At 37.0% G+C, this 26,474-nt stretch overlaps 1 protein-coding gene across 1 annotated transcript in view; it reads left to right on the top strand.

Annotated features, from left to right (window-relative positions):
- The window catches only part of GCFC2 (GC-rich sequence DNA-binding factor 2), a 48,036-nt gene extending 24,131 nt beyond the window's left edge, over positions 1-23,905 (top strand). Inside the window, exons 6-18 of the mRNA XM_065401296.1 lie at positions 584-699; positions 3,114-3,300; positions 5,416-5,539; positions 6,306-6,387; positions 7,847-7,959; positions 8,934-9,133; positions 10,990-11,143; positions 15,440-15,561; positions 17,061-17,137; positions 18,031-18,097; positions 20,761-20,907; positions 22,890-23,014; positions 23,742-23,905. Coding sequence (XP_065257368.1) covers positions 584-699; positions 3,114-3,300; positions 5,416-5,539; positions 6,306-6,387; positions 7,847-7,959; positions 8,934-9,133; positions 10,990-11,143; positions 15,440-15,561; positions 17,061-17,137; positions 18,031-18,097; positions 20,761-20,907; positions 22,890-23,014; positions 23,742-23,856 — 1,629 coding nt within the window. The 3' untranslated portion in view covers positions 23,857-23,905. The remainder of the gene's footprint in view (positions 1-583; positions 700-3,113; positions 3,301-5,415; positions 5,540-6,305; positions 6,388-7,846; positions 7,960-8,933; positions 9,134-10,989; positions 11,144-15,439; positions 15,562-17,060; positions 17,138-18,030; positions 18,098-20,760; positions 20,908-22,889; positions 23,015-23,741) is intronic.
- Positions 23,906-26,474: the final 2,569 nt, after the last annotated feature.

Raw genomic sequence — 26,474 nt, 5'->3', positions numbered from 1 at the left:
AATTGTGGAACCTGTCATATATTCGCCTATTGTCAAAATTTAGAGTTTACTTAGGCATTTACTGTAGGGTAAAAATAAATTATTATATTTGCAGTCTGTTGCTTAATGCTTATATACTGTAGCCCTTCAATATTATTAACTGTTTAAGCCTCATGAGGAGATCATGAATTATTCCTAGAAATCTTGCATATAACAACATGGTTCTAAAACAAAATATAAAGGAAAAATGAGAGTATATTTACTGTTGGCTGTAAAGATGGGATTAAAACACATTAAAAAAAAATTACCTACCAGATCTCAGTTTTCAGGATGGAAATGTTCTGTACAATCCTGGAAATTGTAGGGATTTATCAGTTCATGAAGGGAGAGGAAAAACATGTAGCTCAAAATAAAGAAATGTCTGGATAATCAGCTTTACCTGTGTATACATTTTGCACAGGAAACATCTAATTTTTTAGAAATTTGTATTACATTATGTACCTAGTAACAACAACTTGCTATATATTCTAATCACTGGGCCTGCTAAACTTACAGTTCCAGAGGAAAACAAGTTCATAAAAATTAACAATGCTAATTCTCACAGGGAATTAATGTAGACACTTCTCTACATAAATCTCAGCCCATGAAAATAAAGTTTGATCCCTCTGTTTCACTGCCACCTGTGAACCTGGAAATTGTAAAGAAGCGTCTGAATACAAGGTAAGTGTTGCTAGTGTGAAACATAAGTTTTGAGCATGCTATGTTACATACAGTGCTTTGTTAATGTCTTTTATGAACCAGTGTATCTCATTCTGTCACTACTGTTTGACTCTTTCTTCCACATACTAGAGGATCTTAGCATTATTGTTTTATGTGTAATATACTTGCTGCTTTATCCAGAATAGTACTAAGATTTTTGTTTTGCTTGGTAGTAAACATTGTGGCAATGTCTATGTGGAGCTTTTTGTTAAAATCTCTTCCATCGTTCTACCACTAGTGCAGAGCCGTGGGATGGAGTACTAATGTAGACTAATCAATGGTGTTTTCACCCCAAAGCCATGTGAACATGCTGTGAGAAGGGCTTGATGAGATGTTGATTAAAATGCTTTCCGCTCTTCTCTGCTAGCACCCCCACTGTTGCTAAAACTGGTGGTAATGCAGTCGTGGGAGATTAAGCAAACAGCACAAAGTTGAAGTCTTAACACCAATTTTAGGTCCTTGTCCTGTGGAGAGTTATGCACCAAGAGCTGACATCAGCTTTAAGAATTGTGGCTAAATTGGCTTAAAGAATTTTGCAGCAGTTAACATTTTTTTGCCTACTTTTCTGGAGAAGATTAGTTAAATTCTGGGTTCACTTGAATATAGAATCAAATTCAGAAAAGAGAATGAGGATATTAGGAACATAAAAAATTAGGTCACCTACTTGCAAGCCAGCAGGGATAAGAAAATAATTTAATTTGACCATAATGTGTTGTTTAAAATATGCATAATTGCAGAAGGCTGAATTGAACATGATTTTTTGAATTGTGATTGTATTGTGTTTTCCTTTAGTTTGATTTGACCAGCTAGTCAATCATAATGACTAATTTTTTGACTTATTACTTAGTTTTTCAAAGTTGGAAGCTGAATCCCACTTCAGGAAAATGAGACAAACTGCAGCCCACATTCAATCCTGCCTTGCAGTGCTAAAAGTCTGTCCAAAATGGGCAGGCACTCAGAGTGGATTGTGCAGTTTTTTAGGATATCAGGCCTCTCCTTTCTTACATGACCAGATGAACAGTGAAATAGTCAACAGTGTTGATGTTGAAGTATCATCATTAGCATCTAATCTACCACCCATGTAAATGAAAGCTGAGATTGGAGAACAGTGGAAAGGCCAGTCCACACCCCACACATGGGGAAATGCTGGCATGATTAATTCTTAGTAGACTTTTTTAAATTGAGTGGGGGTAATGGAAGTAATTACTATTATTACTAACCTAGAACTAGGCTTGCTGCATAAGAACATAGGAGCGGCCATACTGGGTCAGACCAAAGATCCATCTAGCCCAGTATCCTGTCTTCTGACAGTGGCCAATGCCCAATATAGTGATGACACAGGAAGAGAATATTCTAGAGTTCTACTGAACTGCTCACAGAGCAGTCACTCAGATGAACATTTTCCCTCAGTGAAATCAGACTTACGAACATAAGAACGTCCATACTGTGTCAGACCAAAGGTTCATCTAGCCCAGTATCCTGTCTTCTGACAGTGGCCAATGCCAGGTGCCCCAGAGGGAATGAACAGAACAGGTAATCATCAAGTGGTCCATCCCATCGCCCATTCCCAGTTTCTGGCAAACAGAGGCTAGGGACACCATCCCTGCCCATCCTGGTTAATAGTCATTGATGGACCTATCCTCCATGAACTTATCTAGTTCTTTTTTGAACCCTGTTATAGTCTTGGCCTTCACAACATTCTCTGGCAAAGAGTTCCACAGGTTGACCGTGCATTGTGTGAAGAAATACTTCCTTTTGTTTGTTTTAAACCTGCTGCCTATTAATTTCATTTGGTGACCCTTAGTTCTTGTGTTATGAGAAGGAGTAAATAGCACTTCCTTATATACACCTCTACCTCGATATAACGCTGTCCTCGGGAGCCAAAAAATCTTACTGCATTATAGGTGAAACCGCATTATATTGAACTTGCTTTGATCCACCGGAGTGCGCAGCCCCACCCCCCTGGAGCACTGCTTTACCGCGTTATATCTGAATTCGTGTTATATCAGGTCACGTTATATCAAGGTAGAGGTGTACTTTCTCCACACCAGTCATGATTTTATAGACCTCAGTCATGTCCCCACTTAGTTGTCTCTTTTCCAGGCTGAAAAGTCCCAGACTTATTAATCTCTCCTCATATGGCAGCCATTCCATACCCCTAATAATTTTTGTTGCCCTTTTCTGAACCTTTTCTAATTCCAATATATCTTTTTTGAGATGGGGCGACCACATCTGCACGCAGTATTCAAGATGTGGGCATACCATGGATTTATACAGAGGCAATATGACAAAATGATTGAAAAAAACTTAAGGTGGCTTAACTTGTTTGCAAGCAGTTTTTGTTAAGTTGTTTACAAATGTTTGGGTTTTTTCAGAATAACATCATTACAGGACCTTCATCGTGCTCACCAGAGGGAGCACGAAAAATATACACAGGACATTGAAAGCTCAAAGAGTACCATCCAGGAGTTAGAAAGGTCTTCAAATGCAGCTCTGAATTACAAATTCTACAGGGCTATGAAAACTTACATGGAAAGCCTTATAGACTGTTTGAATGAAAAGGTACCAACTTTTTTTTTTTAAGGGGATGAGATGAGGTTTGTGATATTCAGCCAATAGAATAGTCACCTTCCTCTAGAAGTTAACATTTTGTTTCCACCAAGTATGGGGAAACAATATTAAAGGGACATCATAAATTTAAAAGCAATTCTGTCAGAAGGCTATCTTTTATGTAATGCTTTAAGATTGTTTAACGAGACTAAAGAAAATACTTAATTTTCTTATTTTCAATTTGTCTTCTTTGTGGGGGGAATAGTAAAACTACGGTGGTGATTGTAAAATCCAAGTATTGTCAGAGGGAATTTGCTGTTAACATAATACCCTAAAACTACTTTTTTTTTTTTTTTTTTTTAATTTAAAAACCCTTTTAAATATTCTCTTCCTGTGTCATCACTATATTGGGCAGTTTTGGTATTTGACAGATGGCTTGAGTATAATTTTAGATCTTGTATTGTTCTGCCAATAACCAGATTTTTTCAAAATAAAAATATTGGACTAGAATAAGGATATGTGGACACACACATTAGAGTTATAGATCATGCCGTTTTAGGTAAAAATTGAAAATTAAGTTGAAGGTCTCACCTAAATCCTCAGTTGTGTGCATCTTAAAACTTCCATAGGAATGTACTCAATATTATAGAATGGAGGGGGTGAGGGTTTCAAGTTTAGATTGAGATGGATTTGCAGAACTGGGGGGGAATTCTTTTACACCACCTGTCTGTGCTATATCTAACTAGCTGAAGCACACCTGTTTGCTGTAGCCTTCCCATCATAACCACCATGTGCATTTAAAAGGAGGGGGATGACAAGCAAAGCTTCTTACAATCTGGGTGAGGCAAAGAATACACTGCCATTGTGTCTTGGGTGGATATGGCTATGTGGTCTGCATTACTGTATTTAGAGCTTAGGTGCTACCTTTGAAACCTCTATTTAAATACCAGAAAGAGGGAGAATAACTGCTGGTTGCTCATTAAAATGAGCATGGTATTCAGTCCAAAATCTTAAATGTCAAAAAAAAAAAAATTATTTGTCCATTTCACAACTTTATTTCAAATGATGAAGTAAACTGTAAAAGGAAAGTGAGGCCATGTGAATTAAAAGCTCCAACAACAGTTTTGCTGAAACCTTTTGGATGAGAGAATTCTCTAATTTCTCTTGATCGGAGGATAATTCTCTATCTTCCTAGTACTGGAACAGCTGAGTTACTTTAGACCACTGATGATTTTTAATTAGCTCAGAGTGTAACTTGGGCCTGTAAAGCTCACCTGAAATGAACCAGGTGAGCCACACTTTTTTAAACATGCTAGGATGGATTTGTGAAAGCCAATGGATTTCAAGGTCTCTAGTAGGGGTGATTCAAATAGGGGTATCCATGTTCTGTATAATTTTTACCCTGAAAAGTGACTGTGTTAATGGAACCTTACTTCACCTTAGTTCCTGGTGGATGGATGTTCTAAGTCGTCACGTTTACTTAAATGACAAAAATAAGATTTTACTGCTTTTATTCCTTCTATCCCTGCAAAGCCCAACATAGCTAAGATTAATTTGGTATCTATTCCATCTTGTTCATCATGAACAAAATTGCTTACTATGTTCCAGGCAGTTACTCCCGTGTAAGCCTACTGGAGGCATTGAGATTGCAAAGGTGTCTGATAGCCTAATTTGAAGACAGTGAGGTGTAATACAGGTATAACTGAGGGTGAAATTTTGTCCTACTGAAATTTTATTACTGGTAATGATGTGTGAAATGCATGGAAGACAGCAGCTTGATTACCAGAGTCCCTATTGAGCTTGTAAGGGCAGCAGTTAGAAAAAAGCATCATTTTACTTGCAAACTGAACACATTACCTGCCATTCTAAGTATTCTGTTTATTCCTTCACACATCTCAATAGCTGGTACTTCTCAGCTTATCATGAACTGAGCCTGAAAGGTCTAATCACAAGGAATAGGAACTTATTACTCAAACTGGAAAAAATAATGTATATAGTTATTCATCATTGTTATGTATAAAAATAATTGGGGAAACTACTTCGGCTTTTGCACATTTTTGCTTTCAGCTTTTCTTTTGTAATTCTAGCAGTTAACTGAAAATGTAATATCTATTGAATATATTTCAGCTACTTCATATTAATGAACTGGAGTCAGCTATGCAGATGCTACTTCAACAACAAGCCATAACTCTCTTGAAACGTAGGCAAGAGGATCTGAAAAATGAATCTGCTTATGTTCAGCTGCTATCAAGTTAGTATGACTTTTTAAAAATAAATTTTCAGCAACTGAAGCTTTTGCACTTCCTCAACAGAAGTTGAGGGGAGGGAAGAGTGAGTGTGTGTGTATGTGTGTGTGTGTGTGTGTATGCAGATCAAGATACAAGTGAGTAGCCCAAGTGTAAGATGCTTTCCAGCCCAATCAGGCTATTCTCTACAAGCTTAAAAGGAGATCAGAAAAGGAACAATTGATATTGGTGGACACAGACACAGTGAGCACTCAACAGCAACAGAAGGCAGCACTAGTGGAGGACTTGTCTGGTGCTGTTCTTTATCACTAGATCTAGGTTCCAAACCAGATAGTAATTATTCATAATACTTAAGGTTAGAATAACTTCTTGAATTGGAATAAAATTGTTGCCTAGTTTCAGTTTTGACTTACAAACTGAGAGAAGTCTCTAGCATTCATTGTCACCTTCAGCACTGTCAATAGTGTGTTCCATAAGACATTCAGTTCCATCTCCAACAGATACCAAAAAGCAATAACTTCATCACTCACACTCTGACCTCATACTGTGTTATATCAAGAAACTGGCATATCTGATTGTTACACAGTCCATACAGGTGTAATATTATTCTGCTTTAACATTGCAGAGGTTACTGATAAAGTATTTTCATGCCATTTCTAAAATAATAAACTGTAGAGGGGAAAAAATGAGTATGGACAAAAATATTTTGTATTCAAGAAAATGGAAATTTCAAACCAGCGGATGTTGTTATACAGCTATTTCTATTCATAGGAAAGAATGGCAAGTCAACTGATGACAGCTTGGAAGATGATGAAAAAACAAAGCAGCTCCTGGAAGAGTGTGTGGCTCGAAGGTAATTATAAAACATAAATTCATATAATTTTGATGATCACATATTGTTAGAGTAACGTTCTATTTTTCATGCAGTGGTGAATGTAAATATGCAGGATTTCTAACCGGGAAGCTTTTATTTAACATTTTTCTTGGATTCTGTCTAATTTATTACCAAAAGGAATACTAACTAATTTGCCTTCCAAAACTTAGAATGGGACTATTTGGAGTACACTTTCACGTTACTTCTTAATGATCTTCACTCTCACGTTGCTTGGGATCTGAGCATCAATGGTTTTGTTCTCACCAGAGAACCTAATGCATTGGTATTAAGAAAATTTCTTGTGAGATGATGGGAAAAGCTACTATTCATTATCAGTGTTGTGAACTTGTGTAGAAACAAACTTTAGATCATTGTGTGGGCAACCAAAATGCTGTCAAAAAGCACCATGATACCAATAGGTTGAGGACCATAGAATCACACAAACTGGAGATGAAAATGACCTGTTAAATCATCTCGTTCAATCAGTAGCTTTTCCCCTCAGCTCATAAGAAATTTTCTTGATCTAATGTTAGATCCTAGACTACTATCATTGTAGAAGACCTTTCTGTTTAAAAAACAATAAATTATTAGCAAGTATTTGAAAGCATGTAAAATGAGCAAAAGAAACTTGTTTTATACTGAAGTGCAATAAAATAAGGTAATGAATTGAGTCTAGTGCACATTGAAGAGGCATTGTCTTTGGAATTAAAATAGATGAAAAATACCTAAATTAAGCTTCTTACTGTACTAAATATTTAGAACAGTTAAGTGAGAAGTAAAAGTATTACATTGATGTAAAAGATTTATTTTCATGTAAACAACTGAGCATTTTCCAGAAGCAGATATATGGGTTCTGGAATCTGCAGCCTCATGTGACCCCTTTCTATGTTTATAGTTAAATTGGAACTCAACTACATCTCTGAATTTTTACGTGGTCTGTTGCACAATGAAGTCTTGGGTGCTCCAATTCTAGGTCTTATGGGCTCTGCGATTTATGGTGCCAGACCTCATTATGCACCAGAGCTCTCAATTAAAAGAAATACTGTATCATGGTCCAGCACAGAGAGAACTGAACCTGAAGTTCAATATTGAAGGTGGGGTGGGAGATGTCGGGAAAGCTGGGACTGAAATGGGGGTAGAAACTAATGGAGGAAAGGTTAAGGTCCTACTGGGCACACACATCCCCAATGATAAGTGTTCTGATATTTTTAATCCCAGTTTCCAAAACCATTTTACACAAGTTTTCCACTTCCTTTTAGCTCTACTTTATTACAAAATAGCTGTTTTTGCTCTGTTGGTCAGTGCTGATTATATTTCCTTTTGCATACTCTTTTCTCTCTTCACTTTTATTGTAAAATAATCTACCTTCATAAAAGTTTTCTCTCTTAGATATAGATTTGCTGAAGGGTCTCTAATGTGAGTTCATTACAAAATATAGGACATGCAGAAGGCAAGCAAGAGAGAGTTTGGGGAAATCTGATCACCATGAGGGCATGTCCAGTGATGATGAGCTGTCTGCAGCAGAGATGACTGATTTCCAGAAAAACAAAGGTCAATGACTGCCTTGTAATGAACAAAGTCCTTCCATATTTCTAAGATAAAGATAAGTTGCTTTTGAAAAAAAAAAATGACTACACCTGAATTGAAAACTATGCACTTATAGTGAGGAAATACACTGGAGCAACTTTGATTCTTAAGTTAATAATTTTTTTTGTTGGTGGGAATATGGAGAACACATAATGGTGTGCTGTGGTATATTGGTTTTGTTAGCATGAGTTTTTGGGATGGCCACATGACTTGCACACAGTGAAGCCATAAGTGAATTATACAGGTTATCCCCCAAAGAATTCTGACAAAACCTGATGCCACACTACCATGTATTTTGTATGCCGCTTATTTTTAAAGAAATTTTTTTCAGCTCTCTGGAGACTATTTTTTGTTTTTTTTCCTATGGTTAAAAGCAGGCTTCTCTAATCACCTTGAGTATAGATGCACAGGGTTCAGAGGGAGAGGAAAAATATAAGTAACTTACTTACAGTGCTTCTAAAATAGTTTCCAATGGATAATCACATCGTGGTTTTAAAGTCTGAAATTTTGATTCCTTCTAAGATTAGAAGCAAATCCTGCACTGAATATCTGTAGATCTATCTCCCTATTGCTTTTTGGGATAGAGCTTGCAAGATATTGATCATTTAAACCTGCTGCTACTTCAAGACTGAACCTTGTCTGTCCTGAGTTTTGTGCCAATATAATTTTTTTTTTTGAGTGGTGGGGGAGGTCCATATCTTTTGGGGGGAGAATTTAAAAATAAAGATCAACTGTTAGAAGCTTCTCAGGGAGTTGGAATATTAGAATAAATTCTATCAGAGACAGAGAAGAGGAAGTGTCAAAGGTTCATGAAAAAAGCAGTTTATCACATGGATACATCCTCCATGTGTGCTGTCTATGCATATTCTGTTTTAGTTTGTGCAGCCATAAATATTTTTAGTAATATTTCTCTATATACAAATATATTTTATCCACAGATGACATCTTACAGGCGAGTAAGAAAATCTGTGAAGATGTGCATGCAGATTTTTGCAACATCGGGAATATCCTGTTGAAATTTCATCAATGGAGACAGAAGTTTCCTGACTCTTATTATGATGCTTACATTAGTTTATGCCTGCCTAAACTTTTAAGCCCATTAATCAGAATTCAGTTAATAGGCTGGAATCCTCTTGAGGTATGTTCACTAGTAAATTTTTTCACTTATCAATTGGCACACTGTACTTTATTATACACATACTGCCCTAGCATTCCATCTGCTTCTCTGTGCAATTCAGGGTTAGTTCTAGTCTGTAAAGCCCTATGTTATAAGGGGCCTCATTATCTTAGGGACCTGTCTTTATCCCTAGGCATCACTTTCAATAGCTGTTATCTGTGGAGTGCAATGCATCTAATGGCAGTTCAACAGACTTGTACCTGGGGACTGGAATCTGAGTGTTTGTGATGAAGGGTTTCCAACTGGAATTTTTTGTCTCTGGAGGTCTGCCAGAGCATGAGTTTACAGGTGTCAATGAACAGTGCAAGAGTTAGGTCAAATATGGTTTGAGTGTGAATCATTTTGGTATATGCTGTTATAATAAAATAGAGTTAAAGGTGTGGAATGGTACTGTAATGCTTTCTCTGTCATGCCCCCAGATGCCTTACAATGGGTACGTTAAAAAATCAGTAAAGAAGTATTGTGTTACCCTCATATTTGAAAAGTCTGGCAGGGATTTTAAAAAAAGACCTAACTCCCATAGAACTCCTTGAGACCCATTTTATCCTATCAAACTAATCTGATTTTTTTAAAAATAAGATCACAGATTTGATTGATAAAGGTAATAGTGTTGTTGTAATATACTTAGACTTCTGTAAAGTGTGTGACTTGTTATCACATGACATTTTTGAGTGCAAAACAAGAACAGTATAAAATTAAGATTATACACATTACATCGATTAAAAACTAATAGATCTCAAAATGTAATTGCAAATGGGAAATCATCAAGCAGGTGTGTTTTTAGTGGGGTGCAGTAGGGATCACTTCTGGGCCCTACACTATTTGACATTATCAAAAACCTGGAAATAAAAATAAAATAATACTTACAGGATGGGGGACTCTATCGTGGGAAGCAGACACTCTGGAAAAAAAAATTGGGGAGTCATGGTGGATAATCAGCTGAACATGAGCTCCCAATGCAATGCTGTGGCCAAAAGGGCTAATGCAATACTTAAGTGTATCAAGGGGAATCTTGAGCGGGAGCAGAGTGGTTATTTTACCTCCGTATTTGGCACTGGTGCGACCATTGCTGGAATACTGTATCCAGTGTTGGTGCCCACATTTCAAGAAGGATGTTGATAAACTGGAGAGGGTTCAAGACATGCCTTATAGTGATAGGCTCAAGGATCTCAATTTATTTAGCTTAACAAAGAAAAGGTTAAGGGGTGAGTTGGTTACAGTCTGTAAATATCTACATGCAAAACAAATATTTGATAATGGGCTCTTCAATTTAGTAGAGAAAGGTATAGCACAATCCAATGGCTGGAAGTTGAAGCTAGACAAATTCAAATGAGGTAATTTTTAACAGTGAGAGTAATTAACCATTGGAACAAGTTACCAAGGGTAGTTGGATTCCCTATCACTGGCAGTTTTAAAATCAAGATTGGCTGTTTTCCTAAAAGATATGCCCTAGCAGTTATTTTTGGAAAAGTTCTATGCCCTCGGTATACAGGAAGCCAGACTTAGATGATCACAGGCATTGTGATCTACAAAGAATTCAATGTTTTAATCCTAATTTTCTTCCTAGTCTTCTTGCTTAGCCATTGCACTTTCTGCCTTTGCAGCCAGCATCTTTTTGATCTATCTTTTTGGTCTTACTCAGTTGTTCAGATAGTTCTTGGCTTTCCTTCATAAAGTGAAAGATCATTTTTTGTATTTTGCCCGTTGTCCTGGGAGAGAATTGTCATTGGGAAATCCATTAGTGAAAATACTTTGACAAAAATATCTTGTGTGAGTCCTCAGTGGCCTGATGCCTCTCATTGATTGTTTTTCTTAAGCAGAATTCCATAGATCTGAATGAGATGCCCTGGTTCAGAGCGATAGAAGAATTTAGCGATGCCAAAAATATGCCACAATCCAAGAGAAATGATGACCCTGATCAAACAATTTTGCCTACAATCACCGAGAAAACTATTCTTCCTAAAATTACAGGTATGTTAAGACTGCCTCAATAGCATTAACTATAGTTAGGCAATTAAAATTTTAGCCTTCTTGCTCAATTTAACCAATATTATTTAGTTACTAACAATGGTAAAGCTAGATTCCTTGTTGCAGCACATAAGCTGTTATATAGCTCTTCAGGATGAGGCCAAGGGGCTGTGGTGTCAAGCACACTATAAGTAGGGAGCTTGTCATTCAAACAGTAGAGTTCTTGGAGAAGAGTGGAAAGGAAAAGGGGTTTTCCATATGAAAACAAGCATCATAGCTATTGTAACCCACACACATTTAGTGTGGCACTCTGTCACTTTCTGGTGGTGACTGGGCCACAGATGGAGGTTGATGAGCCTACTAAAGCTCTGGTTAACCAACTTGGGTCTCTTAGTTCAGGAAGGTAAAGGCTTATGCTTTAAGATTTGGATGTCCCTTCCTGCCACCAGTGACTCACCCAAGGATGTTGTGTTACACTGTTCATAAAAGCAGGCAGTTTGATATCAAATAGGGAGCCTAATCAATCTAAGCAGATATGACTGCTTTCTAGAACCATTTTTGTATGTTTTATTCTCACTGCCTTCCGTAGCTAAGTTAAAATGAAGTGCTATATCAAATATTTTCCTCTTCTAATTTAAGCAGCTAGTTCTTGAGACCCTTCATATTTTTTACATAATATTTGGTAAGGGTCTATTACATCTATAAATAAATAAGGTATTCTGAATTATTTAAATTTGACTCCTAAAGTCAGTAGAAAGTTGTATGTTACTGCAGATCACCTCTTGAATTAATCATAAGTGACATTGATTTCACAATGTATTCTTGGTTTGTCTATATGCTTCTTATGGCCCCTCATGATAGCATCTAGGTACCATGTACGTAACTGTGTAGGAAGTATTTGTCTGTCAGAACCATACAGGGAAATAAATGTACATTTTTGAAGTAGACCTATTAATGTATAAGTATATGCAAAATTAGCAGAACTCGCTTGCAAAATGTACTTTATATTCACTGAATATACCGATTCTTCAGACAAGTAGCTCCATTATGGGTATATAAAGATTTGTATGTAATTACTAGTCTACATAAAGAATGAATTACTACTAAGGACATTTCTGCTGTCTGGGGCATCCGAAGCTACACAGAGCATCCCTCATGTGGTGGATGAGGGAATGTCAGGCATAATATAGGTTGCTCCAAATATATATTGAATGAGGAGCCATGGATCTATGGTTGTGAGTCAGACCAACTTTCTGTCCTTGTATTTATTTATTTTTAAGTCCCAGTTATGGAAACAACCTTGATAAAAAGAATGTCTCAATTGACCAGCCTCTCTGTCTCAATTAGCCTCTTGAAATCAGAGTCTACAACAGATAAGTTTGAATGGAGGTATGAAGGGGTTGGACCAAACCCACGAGGGAATTCATTGCCTGAAACCAGAGATCCTCACAGCGCCTGCCATTGGCTACTGTCAGAAGACAAGATATTGGGTTAGATGGACCATTGGCCTCACCCAGTATGGCCATTCTTATGTTCTAAAACTAAAACTAGAATCGGGTGCTAGAATGTGAGAACCATGTGGGTGACTGAGTCAAGTAGTTGGAGAAATGACCCAATTCAAGATTAGTATTCTTGGAATGAGTGAAATGAGATGGACTGGAGGTGGAAGACTCCATTCAGATGGTATCACAGCACCCTATTCAGGAAAGCAAAATGATACTCTCGTAGAGGGAGTTGGAGTATTCCTCTACAGAAAAGCAACATAAGCTCTACAGGAATGGGGACAAGTTAACTTACGACTTATAAGAGCATGTTTGGTTACAAATCATGCTAAAGTAACTATCATCCGGTGTTAATACACCTACCAATGAACATGATGAACAAGTAAAAGATGCATTGCATAGTAAGTTGAAGGATGTATTAAACCAGGTCCACACTTATGATGTCATTCTCGTTATGGATGACACGAACCCAACAACCTCAGATATGAGCATTGCATGAGTAAATACAGAAGTGAGGGGTGGGTGGACAGTGGTGATTTACTAAGCTGTGTAGTATGTATAACCTGTACATTAGAGGGACACTTTTCCCTCATCTAGGAAACAAAAATTAATATGGATGTCAAATGGTGGAATTATCAAGAAACAATTGAATCACATTGTCATCAGCAGATGGTGGAGAAGATAAGTGCTGGATACATAATCTCTTACAAGTACTGATGTAGGAAATGACCACTATCTTGTCACTGGAACAGTTAGAATAAAGCTAAAAAGACAAGCTAATCAGAAAAGAGAGATGGAATTCAGTGTGAAGGAACTATCCGACCTGGGAATCAGGAGGGATTTTAAAATCTAGCTCTCAAGCAGATTCCAAGAGCTGTGGGTAATAAATGATGATATAGAGTAACAATGGGCTCACTTTAGAAATGTCTGTCAGGAAGCTTCCACAACTTCATTTGCACCAAGGAGATCAAGGAAAGAAGAGTGGATACATTCAGGCACATGGAAATTGATTGAAGAAAGAAAACCTTTAAAAAGAGGCAAGCACAGGTGACACGTGAAAAACAATGCACACTGCAATGGGTGTATGTAGAGAAAGATAAGTAAAGAAGTTGTGATGAAAAGGTAAGAGAATGGCTTGACAAAAATGTTAGAGAAGCTGAAGGTACATCAGTGAGAGACGAAACTGAGAAACTGGTCTGTATGTATAAGCAATTATCATGGTTCCAGAGTCACAGTGTTATTGTAAATGTGAAAGATGGAAGATAGTTAACAGTGGAAGCAGAACGATGGTGAGAACATTTTAAGGAAGTACTCAACCAACCACAGCCAACAATTCTAATGGATGGATGTGACAAAGGTGAAGAATTAAATATCTCACTGCTAGAAATTTCAGAAGCAGAAATAGAGGAGGCAGTTAAGCAGCTAAAAAATGTGAAAGTGCCTGGTCAAGATAAAATCACTGCTGAAATGCTTAAAGCTGGGGAGGAGGTGTAGTTCGTGAAATACATAAACTTTGTAATATAGTTTGGGAGAAGGTGTGATCTGAAAATCGTGATAATTACTTGATGCGAAAAGCAACATCAAAGGAAGATACAGCAATTATATGAAGTAAAAGAAAACCTCAAGATCGACTGTGCAGATGACATTGTTCTGTTGGACACACACGATGATGCTCTGAAAAAGATCACCACCAATGTCAAATGTGAGGCTGCCAAAGTAGGATTAAGAATTGACCAAAAGAACAAGAACGTCATGATCATTGAAAGCAATGATAATGCATATGTGATCAATAGTGAAGCTACAGCATGGATAACTAGTTGGTATATCTTGGAAGCACAATGATTGCTGATGGCCAGCTCTGTAAGGAGGTAGAAGCAAGAATTGGGAAGGCAAGTGGAACCTTTTCAAGACTGGCAAATATCTGGAAAAATAAGGAGATTCATGCAAGAACCAAGATAAAGTTATACAATGCCATTGTAATATCCACATTGTTATATGCTTCTGAAACTTGGCAAATGCTAGAAACCAACAACAGGAAACTTAATGCATTCTGTCAGAGATGCTTGCAAAGAATACTTAGTGTCCGCCGATGGGATAAACCAGGGGTTCTCAAACTGGGAGTCGTGACCCCTCAGGGGGTCACAAGGTTATTATGTGGGGGTCACAAGCAAGGTGTCAGCCTCCACCCTAAACCCACTTCACCTCCATCATTTATAATGGTGTTTAAATATAAAAAAAATCTTTTTAATTTAGAAGGGGAGGTCTCACTCAGAGGCTTGCTGTGTGAAAGGGGTCAGTAATACAAAAGGTTGAAAACCACTGGGGTAAACTAACCAACGCTAATGTATTACAGAAGACTGCTCAGCAGACTGTAGAGACAATGATTTGAGAAAGAAGGCTGGTTTGAGTGTGTCATATGGATGTCAAAAAACTGTATTCTTAGATAAGCCTTTGATTGTATACCACCTGATGGAAGATAGAAAAGAGGAGGACAACAGATGATACATAAGAAAACCATTAGAAAGATGTTGCTGTCATGGAAACAGACTATAAAGGAGGAAGAAATGTGGCATTAGACAGGTAGAAAGACTGGGTTTGCTTATGTATTACAAAGCACGAGAGCATCTAATGAAAAAATCTGCTTATGCTTATTGTAAAGATGAAGAATGAAGTAACATTGTTATCTTTTGCGTGGTGGACACTTGTATGCAAATTAAGTTTATCTCCTGATTAGAGTGACATTTTAAAATAAGCAAGTAACTACTTGTACATCATTTCTGAAATAATGTTTTTTCAGGCTTTGTAGAGCATGTGTGGGATCCTTTGTCAACTTCACAAACAGTCAGTCTAGTTCAACTCTGCAAAAATATCTTTGAAGAACATTCCCTTTCCAAAAATGAATCCAGTAAAGCAAAACAGGTAAAAACCACTGTGCTGTTAGAGACCAGAAGAAAATGGTATATTTTAAAGACATTGATAGAGTATATACTCTTCCTATCCTTGCTGTATGCATTCATCATATAATTCTAAAGTTGTTGGTATTTGATTAACCTTTGCAGGTTGCCTGTAATAAGCAAAAATTTGAAGCTAAAATTGTTCTGCTCTCAGATGTGCAAATGCAGCTCCCTTTTAGTCTGTGGGAGATGTGTATATCTTTGGCCGAAATTGGCTCTTGCTACTAGAAAAATCATGACTACTGTTAGCAAGAGGCTTGTCATAATTGTAATCTTTTTGCTCCTCTGAGAAGATGAATCTTCAAGAACTTATAACTTTGCATTTGATTTTTTTTTTAAAAGAACTAAATGCACAACTTTTAACTGTTTAAAATCTTAAGGATGCTTCAGAGCTCAAATCTTTTTCACTGGTTTAGAACTACACCAGAGCTAAAGAAAAGCTTTAAAAAAAATGCAGGCCTGTTTAAGTTTCACTAAGTGGCTTCCTTTCTAGAAGGATTTTAATTTATAAAAAAATGGATAATCATTCCACCAGTGAAAAAGATCTCTATAATGTTAATTAAGCATTTTATAATTGTGCACTTTGAGTTCATGATTCTCTACTCCAGTATGCTAGTTTCATTCCTATGTAAATCCAAGGAATTTCACCATCATAAAATTGGTGAAATTGAGTAGAAAATCAGATCTCGAATATGAAAACTCATGGGTCTACCTGTCAACCAGATCACTGCTTTGAAACTGGGGAAATCAAATTCAGTAATACCTTTTCAGCATATTTTTGATGTCTTGGCTAAAGTCAGAAAAATAAAACTAAAAATTACCCACATTTTAATTTGATAAAAGTGTAGAGACATTGTGTAAAGCTCTTAGACCTTTGGATAGAAAAAGTAACTATCTGTGGTATTGCTTATGACACAATTAGTTATGTAGAATTTTTCAGTTCTTCTATGTGATGAATCTATTGTTTAACCACCAGTTTCGTTTTGTAGTTATAAGAACATAAGAATGGCCATACTGGGTCAGACCATAGTCCATCTTGCCCATTATCTGTCTCTGACAGTGGCCAATACCAAAGCGTCATGGGAGGTGTACAGAATAGGACAGTTATGGAGTGATTTACCCCTGCCTTCTACTTCTAGTTATAGACTATGTATAATAATTTTGCTAGTAAAATAACATGCAGCAAATGGCATCATTTGGGGAAAATTAAAATTAAAACACCACAATGACAAATGGTCAAAGAGCGTGGTAGGGTCAGTTAAAATTGCAACCAGCTGATAACCATAGCTAAGAAAATATATATAAAACGGGTGGCAACTGTTTTAGTCTAAAATAAATGTATCACATTCATCTAAAGGGAAATGCTGACTTTTAAATTATATCTTACAATATATCAGCTATCATGTACATGTTTTTATGGGGAGATATTGGTATGTCAATGATAAATCTCCAATTTTTTAATAGGATCTGGTAAACTCAATTGTTTCAAGAATGAAGAAGTCGATAGAGGAAGATGTCTTTATTCCTCTGTATCCTAAAAGGTAAGGCTAATTCTGTAAAATACCAACACTTCATTGGAAGTGAGGTCCCAGTTTAATATACAGTCAACATGAATTGTAAACTAATGGAATGGAAGGTTTCAGGAAAACTTCGTGAAATAGCTACAATTCCCAATGTCTGCTACGTCATTATGAGTCAGGTTGGGAAGCCCTTACTCAAGCTCGTGAATAGTAACTCTCGGAAGCAGTCCTGTTTATTAGAGGAATTGAAATCAGTGGGACTACTCCTGTGAGTAAGTGCTCCACAATGTAAGAGCTCCTCAGTCTGGCCCTTTGTATTAATTGGTGATTTGTTAAAAGGATGCTTTGGCCCAGCTGGCCTGTATTTCCCCTTTGATTCATCTCCTCCTCACATTCACAAATTGTTACTGTTTCCCTTCAGTCTTTTCACTGTGAAGAAAAATACCTAGCTGTTTTTTGAATTTGCTTAATCCGGTTTGCTTTATTGGATTTGTTTATCACTATATTCTGTATATTTCACAATTTGGAATTAATGGAAATCCCTCTTTTTAGGAGAGACACAGGATTGAAAACTAGGGTAATGTTGGGGAAAATGCATTGCTAAAGCTGATATAGGAAGTTTGCAGAGTGTCTGGCTCTGTACAGTGCTGTGTCAGTCTGATATCAAGTGTGGTTAAGTGTTTCCAATTGCTACTTTTAGTAGGGACTATCAAGAGACTAGTGATGGGTTCCAAATTTAAAGTTAGGTCTCAGCTCTGTTACATATTTTATGGTTATGGACCTCTTTATTGATTGAGAACTGAAATTAACATCCATCAGTATACAGAAGAGATCAATTGGCTGGATATTTTTTTCTAAACAAAAACCATGAAAATGTTATTTTACCAATTTCCTGTTACACTTTCCATGACCAGCGCTGTGGAAGACAGAATATCGCCACAATCAAAGTTCCAAGAAAGACAGTTTTGGTCAGCTGTAAAGGTAAGCAAGAGGTACCTAATTTCTCCCTGAAAAATCATTTGGGCTAAAATATTTCATGCTTGATCTCAACCAAGAAATACATATTCAGGGAAGTTTGATATCCTGGGGATAGTGCATTGTACTGGGAAGTATATACGTAGTTCTCAATGAGAAATAATAGAAATCATAGAAATGTAGGATTGGAAGGGACTTTATAGATCATCTAGTCCAGTTCCCTGAACTGAGACAGGATTAAGTACTATTTCTAGAGTAGACCATCCCTGACATGTGTTTGTCTAACCTGTTCTTAAAAAACTCCAGTGACGGAGATTCCACAAGCTAACTTGTTTTAGTGCTTAACTACGTTTACACTTAGGAAGTTTTTCCTAATGTCTAACCTAAATCTCCCTTGCTGCAATTTAAGTCCATTACTTCTGGTCCTGTCCTCAGTGGTTAAGAAGAACAATTTACCACCCTTTTCTTTATAACAACCTTTTATGTACATGAAGACTGTTAACATGTTCCTCCTTGGTCTTCTCTTCTCCAGACTAAACAATCCATTTTTTTCAATTTCCTCATAGGTCATGTTTTCTAGACCTTCAGTCATTTTTGTTGCTCTCTTCTGGACTTTCTCCAGTTTGTCCACATCTTTCCCAAAGAGTGGTGCCCAGAACTGACTCTAGTTGAGGCTTTATCAGTGCTGAGTACAGTAGAATAATTACTTCTCATGTCTTGGTTTCAGTACTCCTGCTAAAAAGTCCCAGAACGATGTTTGCTTTTTTTGCAGCAGTATTTCATTGTTGAGTCATATTTTGTTTGTGATCCACTATAGCCCCCAGATCCTTTTCCTAGGCAATCATTTCCCATTTTGTATTTGTGCAATTGATTATTCCTTCTTAAGTGGAGTACTTTGCATTTGTCCTTATTGAATTTAATCCTATTTATTTCAGACCATTTCTCCAGTTTGTCAAGATCATTGGTGTTGGTCCTGCTTTGAGCAGGGGGTTGGACTAGATGGCCTCCTGAGGTCTCTTCCAACCCTAATCTTCTATGATTCCATAATTTTGAATTCTAATCCTGTCCTCCTAAACATTTGCAACCCCTCCCATCTTGGTATCATCTGCAAACTTTATAAATGTCACTGTTATTTTTCAAATCATTTATGAAGATATTGAATAGAACCAGACCCAGGACAGATCCCTGCAAGACCACACTCAATATGCTCTTCTGGTTTGACTGGTTATAAATGAACCATTTATAACTACTCTCTGAGTACAGTTTTCCAACCAGTTGTGCATGCACCATTATAGTAGGTTCATTTAGGCTGTATTTCCCTACTTTGTTTATAAGAAGGTCATGTGAGACAGTATCAAAAGCCTTACTAAATTTGAGGTATATCACATCTACTGCTTCCCCGTATCCACAAGGCTTCTTACCCTGTTAAAGAAGAATATCAGGTTGGTATGACATGGTTTGTCCTTAACAAATCCATGTTGACTGTTACTTATCACCTTATTATTTTCTAGGTGCTTACAAATTGTTTGATTATTTGCTCCATTATCTTTCCAAGTACCAAAGTTAAGCTGACTGGTCTATAATTTCCTGGGTTGTTCTGATTCCCCTTGTTATAGATAGGTACTATATTTACCCTTTCCCAGTCCTCTGGGATCTCTCCCATCCTCCATGAGTTCCCAAAGATAATTATTAATGGCTCAGAGATTTTCTCAGCCCAATCCTTAAGTATTCTAAGATGTATTTTTGTCAGGCCTTGCCGACTTGAAGACCTCTAACTTGTCTAAGTAAATCTTAACTTGTTTTTTCCCTGTTTTAGCCTCAGATTCTACCCCATTTACACTGACGTTCACTATGTTAGTTGTTTGATCACTGCTAACCTTTCTGGTGAAAACTGAAACAAAAAGGCATTTAATACATTCGCCTTTGCTGCATTTTCTGCATTTGTCTTTCTCTCCTCTGAGTAATGGGCCTACCCTGTCCTTGGTATTCCTCTTGCGTCTAATGGTTTTGTAAAATATTTTTTTGTTACCCTTTATGTCCCTGCCTAGTTTAATCGCATTTTGTGCCATAGCCTGTCTACGTGCTTTTGTTGTTTTTTTATATTCATCCTTTGTAGTTTGATCTAGTTTCCGCTTTTTGGATGACTCCTGTTTTAGTTTCAGGAATGTGTGCTCTTCAAAGATAATTGGTTGTGAAATAATGGTTATAAATGTGCTGTCATTTGAATGTACTTATCCATCGATTTACACAAATGCCAGATCCTCCCCATCTCACCCCAGACCTTGGCCAACCATTCTTGCCCTGCATATTTCCTCTTTTCATCACTTGCTTCACTTGAGAGGGTCAACAAGATTTGGTGGCCTTTGGGCTGTGCCCCATGTCAGTTTCCAAGTCCTTGCCCTCTGCTGAGTGCATTGCACTTCTGGGGCTCCATACCCCAAGCGCACATTCTGATGTGTGTGTGCAGTCCAATGATCTCATGTTCAAATAAACACATCAGCGTATTTTTTTAATCTAAAAAGATTGAGTTGAGGGAAATTCTAAGTGGGAATTTGGGCCTGCATGCGGTCCTATGAAAACGTGTAACCAAAGTATTACATTATGGTTTTATACTTAAGTTTACCTCCTATCACCAAGTGTGCTCATTCTAAGCTTCTTTATCATTTCAGCTGCTGTCTAATATTCTTCTTTGGGATGGGATCATACTAGAAGATACACTACAGGAGTTAGGACTAGGCAAGCTGCTGAATCGATATCTCCTTCTGATACTCCTTAATGCACCACCTGGACCAGATAATGTGGAAAAATGCAACAAGGTAAAAATTATATACAGGAAAAAGGCTTATATTGAAGAAAGAGTTTTCATGATAAAGAGATCAGTGTCTGAAGATAAAATAAGTAACAAACTTTCAGTATCTATAGCTTTTAAGGTAACTTTGCAAACTCTTGATGATTTTAGAAAGGCACAGTCAAAATATTCAGGCCTAAAATTTGGAAACTTGGAAGCTATTACAGTCCAATGGAAAATATCTTTTTTGGATCCTAAGGGTGAAATTCTGGCCCCACTGAAATCAGTAGCCATTGAATTCATTGGAGCCAAGATCTCACTCTAAGTATCTTTTTGAAAAATCTATCAGTTCAAAATAAAATAAAGTGTGAGCTGTTCATGCTCACCTAGATCACCAGCTATAATTAGCCATTTAACCTACACCATGCTAGTAATGTTTCAGAGCCCATTGAAGAATGGAAAGACCGCCGTTGAATTCCTTCAAGTCTGGTTCAAGCCCACTACTCACAAAGTTGTGTGCTTTCTTGGTGCAATAGATTATGCTAATGCAGAGAGAGATTTGTGCAAACAAAAGCCACATTAGGTTTGTTAAAAATCCAGAAAATGCCAATGTTTGACTCCAAAGTAGATCTTCACACCTTTCAGAGGATAAAAATCCTGGGTTTTTTGCTTCCAAGTGTTACAAACAGTGGAGGGTAAAATAAACAATTTCTAAAAAGGATACTGGCAATTAATGATTTAATCCCTTGGCTCCAGAATAAGTATTTTCATAATGCTGGTTGTTAATGTAAATTAAATGGCTGGAGTTGTATATCTCTAGCCACAAAATGACTTATCAATGAACCTCTTGGTACTGAGGATGAAGAAGGTGGTGGCTTCTTGGAATTGGGCAGATTCTAACTTCTTGACCTGAGGGATTAATGCAAGCAAATGTTTTTGCCCAAAGCTAATGTATGCTAATGTGCTCTAAAGGTTAGCAGTTCAAATTGGCAATAACTAATGGTGTATTATGCCAGCTAGATTGTTAGAGGGCTTTCCCTTCACCCTCTCCCCTGGTTCTTGTCACGCAGACAGAAAGCAGAAGACCAGAAGTCCGAAGTGTAGACAATGCAATGTTTATTGGGGTTAGTTTCCAGCAAAAACGTGTTCCATAACTCTGACGCCACAGTGTTTCGTCCCCCCCCCTCCTCAGGAGGCATAATTATACCTGCAATGCATGCCCATAGTCCCACCCCTTACAACTTAGGATCATGTTCCATTTTGGGTCTGGGGTCTTCGTCTCACTTCTTTTGTATCCCATGGGAGGGGTAAAGAGTGAGGTTGTGCTCTGGTCAGGGACAGGCATTTCTTTAGTCTTTTAGTGTTTTATACGTTTCCCCACCCCCAAACCCTTTTGCCCCTCTCGACTGGTTGCTTGATTTTGCCTTGAGATAGGGGTTGAGGCAATCTTTAAGTGCTCTGAGTAACACTTTGACTGCTCTTATCTGTTCCCATTGTACTAACAAATCCATCTGACTAGGCAGAAGCAACATCCCAGTGTCTTTGTCCTTTGTTTACACATATTAGTATAAGAGTATCAAAAAGTCAAACCCAAAATTCTATCCTAGGCTAACAAACAGACCTATATACTAACATAGATAAAATTGATATGTTTTTAGGCAGTCTTTTTAATATATGCATTCAACAAGCATCAGAAGCAAAATGGAAGGTGTAGAAAGGTTTGTGATAAAAGTTCTCAGTCATTTGTGTATAATTGTTGATGTTCCTTACACAGAAATATAAAAACCTTTAGAACAAACATCAGCCTATAAACTCTTGAAGCTGTTGAGTATGCCAAGAATAACAATACTCCACTGAAATGATATCTGGCTCTGCATCTGACAAAGCTTTTTATTAATTACAACAATGGAGCCAATTAAAGGGGAAATAAGAAGTGTGAGTTAAAGCAGAGTGTGAGTTAATGCATTTAAGGATTGTCTAATCTTTTCCAAATATGTTTTGATTGAACAGGTAGTTGCATGTCTCCCAGAAAGATGGTTCAAAGAGCTTAAAAGCAGATCAACTCTCCCTCAGTTAGCAAACTTTAGCCAACATTTGTTGCAAAGTGCACATACACTGTACAAGAATAACTGCAGGTAATCTGTCTGGCATTTTTTTGGAATTCATTATTTCTACATGTATTGTGTCTCTCTAAGGTTTTATTAACTTTTTTGTGTCTGTATATTTACATGGTACACTGTAAAAGGGCCCTTGTAGTGGTATACATTTTGATCTTTTCCATGCATATCCATTTGAGAGGTGTGGAAGGATTGTAAATCAAAAACAAATTAAAAATCTTGTAATGGACACACAAGAATAATGGAAAAGGGTTATGTGACTTATGTGTAGGACTTACTGGTAACAGTATACAGACATGTAAAGTCCTACATTACATCGTTCTTGTAACGCTGGTCCGTCTATTTCTAGAGAATTGGGGAAATAGTCCCATAATGTTGTTGCTAAAGGAGGCGTTGGATATCTGCTGTGATTCTCTGTATCTTGCACACTCTGAGCTGTTTTATTAGTGCTTGCTTTTATAAGGAATGTAATTATTAAAATATGGAATATCTAATCAGATTAGTTTAAATTTATAAAATGTGATCTAATAGAAATGGAAGATACAGATTTATGTTAGCTTTTCCTGCCTAGCCTTTGGACACTGGAATTTAATGTGGGCAACATAACTGATCACCATAGCCCAGGATCATTTTCATTCATTTCCAGTGTAGTTTCTTATCTGCATTTTAAAAATCAATACACTCAAAGTATATAGAGGTCAGTCACTTGAATATTGTACTTTTTTTTTTTTTTTAATTTTTTTAGTGATGAAACAAGAGACCTGATTCTTCTGTTGGTGAAAGTCAACGCCTTGCATATTGCAGAGGATTTCATTGAGGAATATAAACTGGAACACCTGAAATCTATTGTCAGAAAGTAGAATTCCAGCGAAAGGACTAAAATATAAAATTAAAAATGCTGTAGCCATTTTGGGTTTGATTTAAAGCAAGATAAAAATCAAGCTAAAATACTGTTAAAGGTTTCACTTGAACAATGCAACTGACGAGTTAGGGCTGCCCTTTGACTTTATTCTGTCTTGTTGAGCCTAGATATTTCATGGGACTTAAAGGCCATGCAAGTAATAGGCTTATATTTTTGCATTTCTTGTGCACCCAAAATTCCCACGGAGGGTACTTGGTGTGCACCAGGAATGCAAAATCTGGTCCAATGCATGTTGCACTGGTTGGTATCAAGTTAGTTGAAGATGAAATGGTAATCTTAATTCCTGAATGACCTTGCTTTTTCTGGATTTAATTCAAAGTGGAGCAGTGTTTTAGTTCCTATCACAGGGGTGATAATGCTTTATTCCTTTTAGGAATAAATAAATAGGTGTTACTTAAAGGATAGTGAAAGGATCTGAAAAAAGTGTCACACAATCAGTATACTGTAAGTAAACAGCCTTGTGTAGAATTTCCAGTCTTGAACTGTGAGCCTAGTATTGTGTACTGTCTCTCTATCTCAGGGAGAATACCAGGTCCCGTCTCTGGTGAGATCCCAGTGACCATCTTCATGGAGATCCGTGGGAGAGTTATACTGACTAAGTCCTGCAGGATTTCAACTGAATAATAGCAATAGAATAACAGAGACAGCTGAAATAGAAAGCTCGGGATAGCAGGCACCTATCTATATTATACCTAGTGTGCAAATACAACACTTGTAACATCACAATGTAAGGATGGCATCCACTGTATGTTGTCTTTTATAATTCAGATGCTAATGTGGATTGTGCTCAAGTGTTTGTGGGCCTGGGCTCACCTCTGGTCTTATTTTTCATCAAAGTTTCTTTTTAATTATCATACACACTTCAGTTGTTGGCAGTGAGATGCATGAGTCATTTATTGTAGCAACTTCAGAAATTATTTTAATGTGAATTTTTCACATCGTTTTCAGAAATCTGACTGGTGTCTGAGAGTCTTGCTGATTGCTGTTTTTGCTCCCCCGATGTACACAGAGTCTCGTCTATCATACAGTCTATTTTAAAATATTCTGTGTATGTTTTAAAGTGAGAATTTTGAATGTATGTAACAAAAGTCATTCTGCCATGGAATTGAAAGAGAATTGTTTATAGAAATCCAGAGCATAGCACAACTTCTGATGCAGTCATTTGTATCTGTATTTCCCCAAATGGTATTTAACATGTAATATTTGTGTTTTTCTTATAGTAGATTTTTTCCCCTGTGGACATGCTTTTACATTTTTTTAAAAACTGGGTGTTTTTGTAAAATAAATGAATATCAATTGTAAATGACTAGATACTATTTTTTATCTTGATTGTTTAACTCTTGTACAAGTGGGCTTACTTTGTAAAATAAAATTGTTAGTCTTGCATTTCATTTCATATTTATTTAAACAAGTAATTAACTTCAATTCTGGGTGTTCACTGTATTTGCCATACTAACATGATTTAAGCAGCATATCTCTAGAATGTCCAGGATTCTTCAAAGCAGTACACTGTTTCAAGACCATCTTTTGCTGTGATTACTATAATAAATCAACTTACTAATGATGGCAAGATTGTGCAGCAATTGATAACTTTTTTAAATTAAGATTTTTACCAGCAGGAACTATGAAATTAGGCAATAGCTAATCAATATAAGCATGTGATTTGTCCTCCTTGCCTTCCCTCCATATTTGTTGGTATGTTGTCTCAAATTAGACTGAGTTCTTCAGGGAGTGAGCAGTGTTGACCTGTGTATTTGTACAGCACCCGGCACAATGGACCCTTGATAATGTAGATGCTATTGCACTACACGTAACATTCCTTCTATGTCATTATTGACTTTATGTGCCTGGATGGTGTTGGAGGTGCTATTTTGGATGATATAAAAGATGGTGGCCGTTGGTGGGCTAAAGAGCCCATCAGATGTATGGCAAGAGTAAGGGGTACTTACTCATGGTGATGGCCAGGATAAATTCCAATTTGTGTAACTGAATTCTGTATGCTTCAGTTTTCCCTGAAGTTTGTTGGCTATGTAAGTTGTCCCGTAATAATAGAGCTGTTAAACAGCTGCACTGTTTCACCAAAACACTGCTCCTCCTGAAGTGTAGTTGAAGTGACAAGCGTATGTGCATGTATTTTGTAGAGTGCTGTGGGAGCCCACAGGCTAATGTGTAGTTACTAAAATGGCCTTTTAAAAATGTACAAGATTTTTGCAATCCTAAAAATATTAAGTTTCTACTTAGTGTATTTTGTACCAAAACCAAAGCTTTCAACCACTTAACAGACTCCTACATTTCCCACTGGTTTTGGCCAGCCATGTGGCACTTTCAGAATTGTCAATTTCTCAGTATACAGAAAGCCTAATGTAAACTCAGCCCTATCCTACAAGTTGCAATGGGAGAAGGATAAAATAGCTGCTGTTAAAAGTTTAAAACTCCATTCCATCCTCCCTTTTAAAAAATGTAACCTAGGCGTTTGTGTGGTCTTATCCTTTCTACCAGTAGATTTAACTACACCTCCTCTCCCTCTGTGGTATTAACTAAAAGGTGTAGCTAGCT

The sequence above is a fragment of the Emys orbicularis genome, chromosome 3 (genome assembly GCF_028017835.1).
Source record: "Emys orbicularis isolate rEmyOrb1 chromosome 3, rEmyOrb1.hap1, whole genome shotgun sequence".
NCBI classification, from domain to species: Eukaryota; Metazoa; Chordata; order Testudines; family Emydidae; genus Emys; species Emys orbicularis.
Note: the sequence above shows the minus strand (reverse complement) of the source record. Positions and strands in the feature narration are given on the sequence as shown.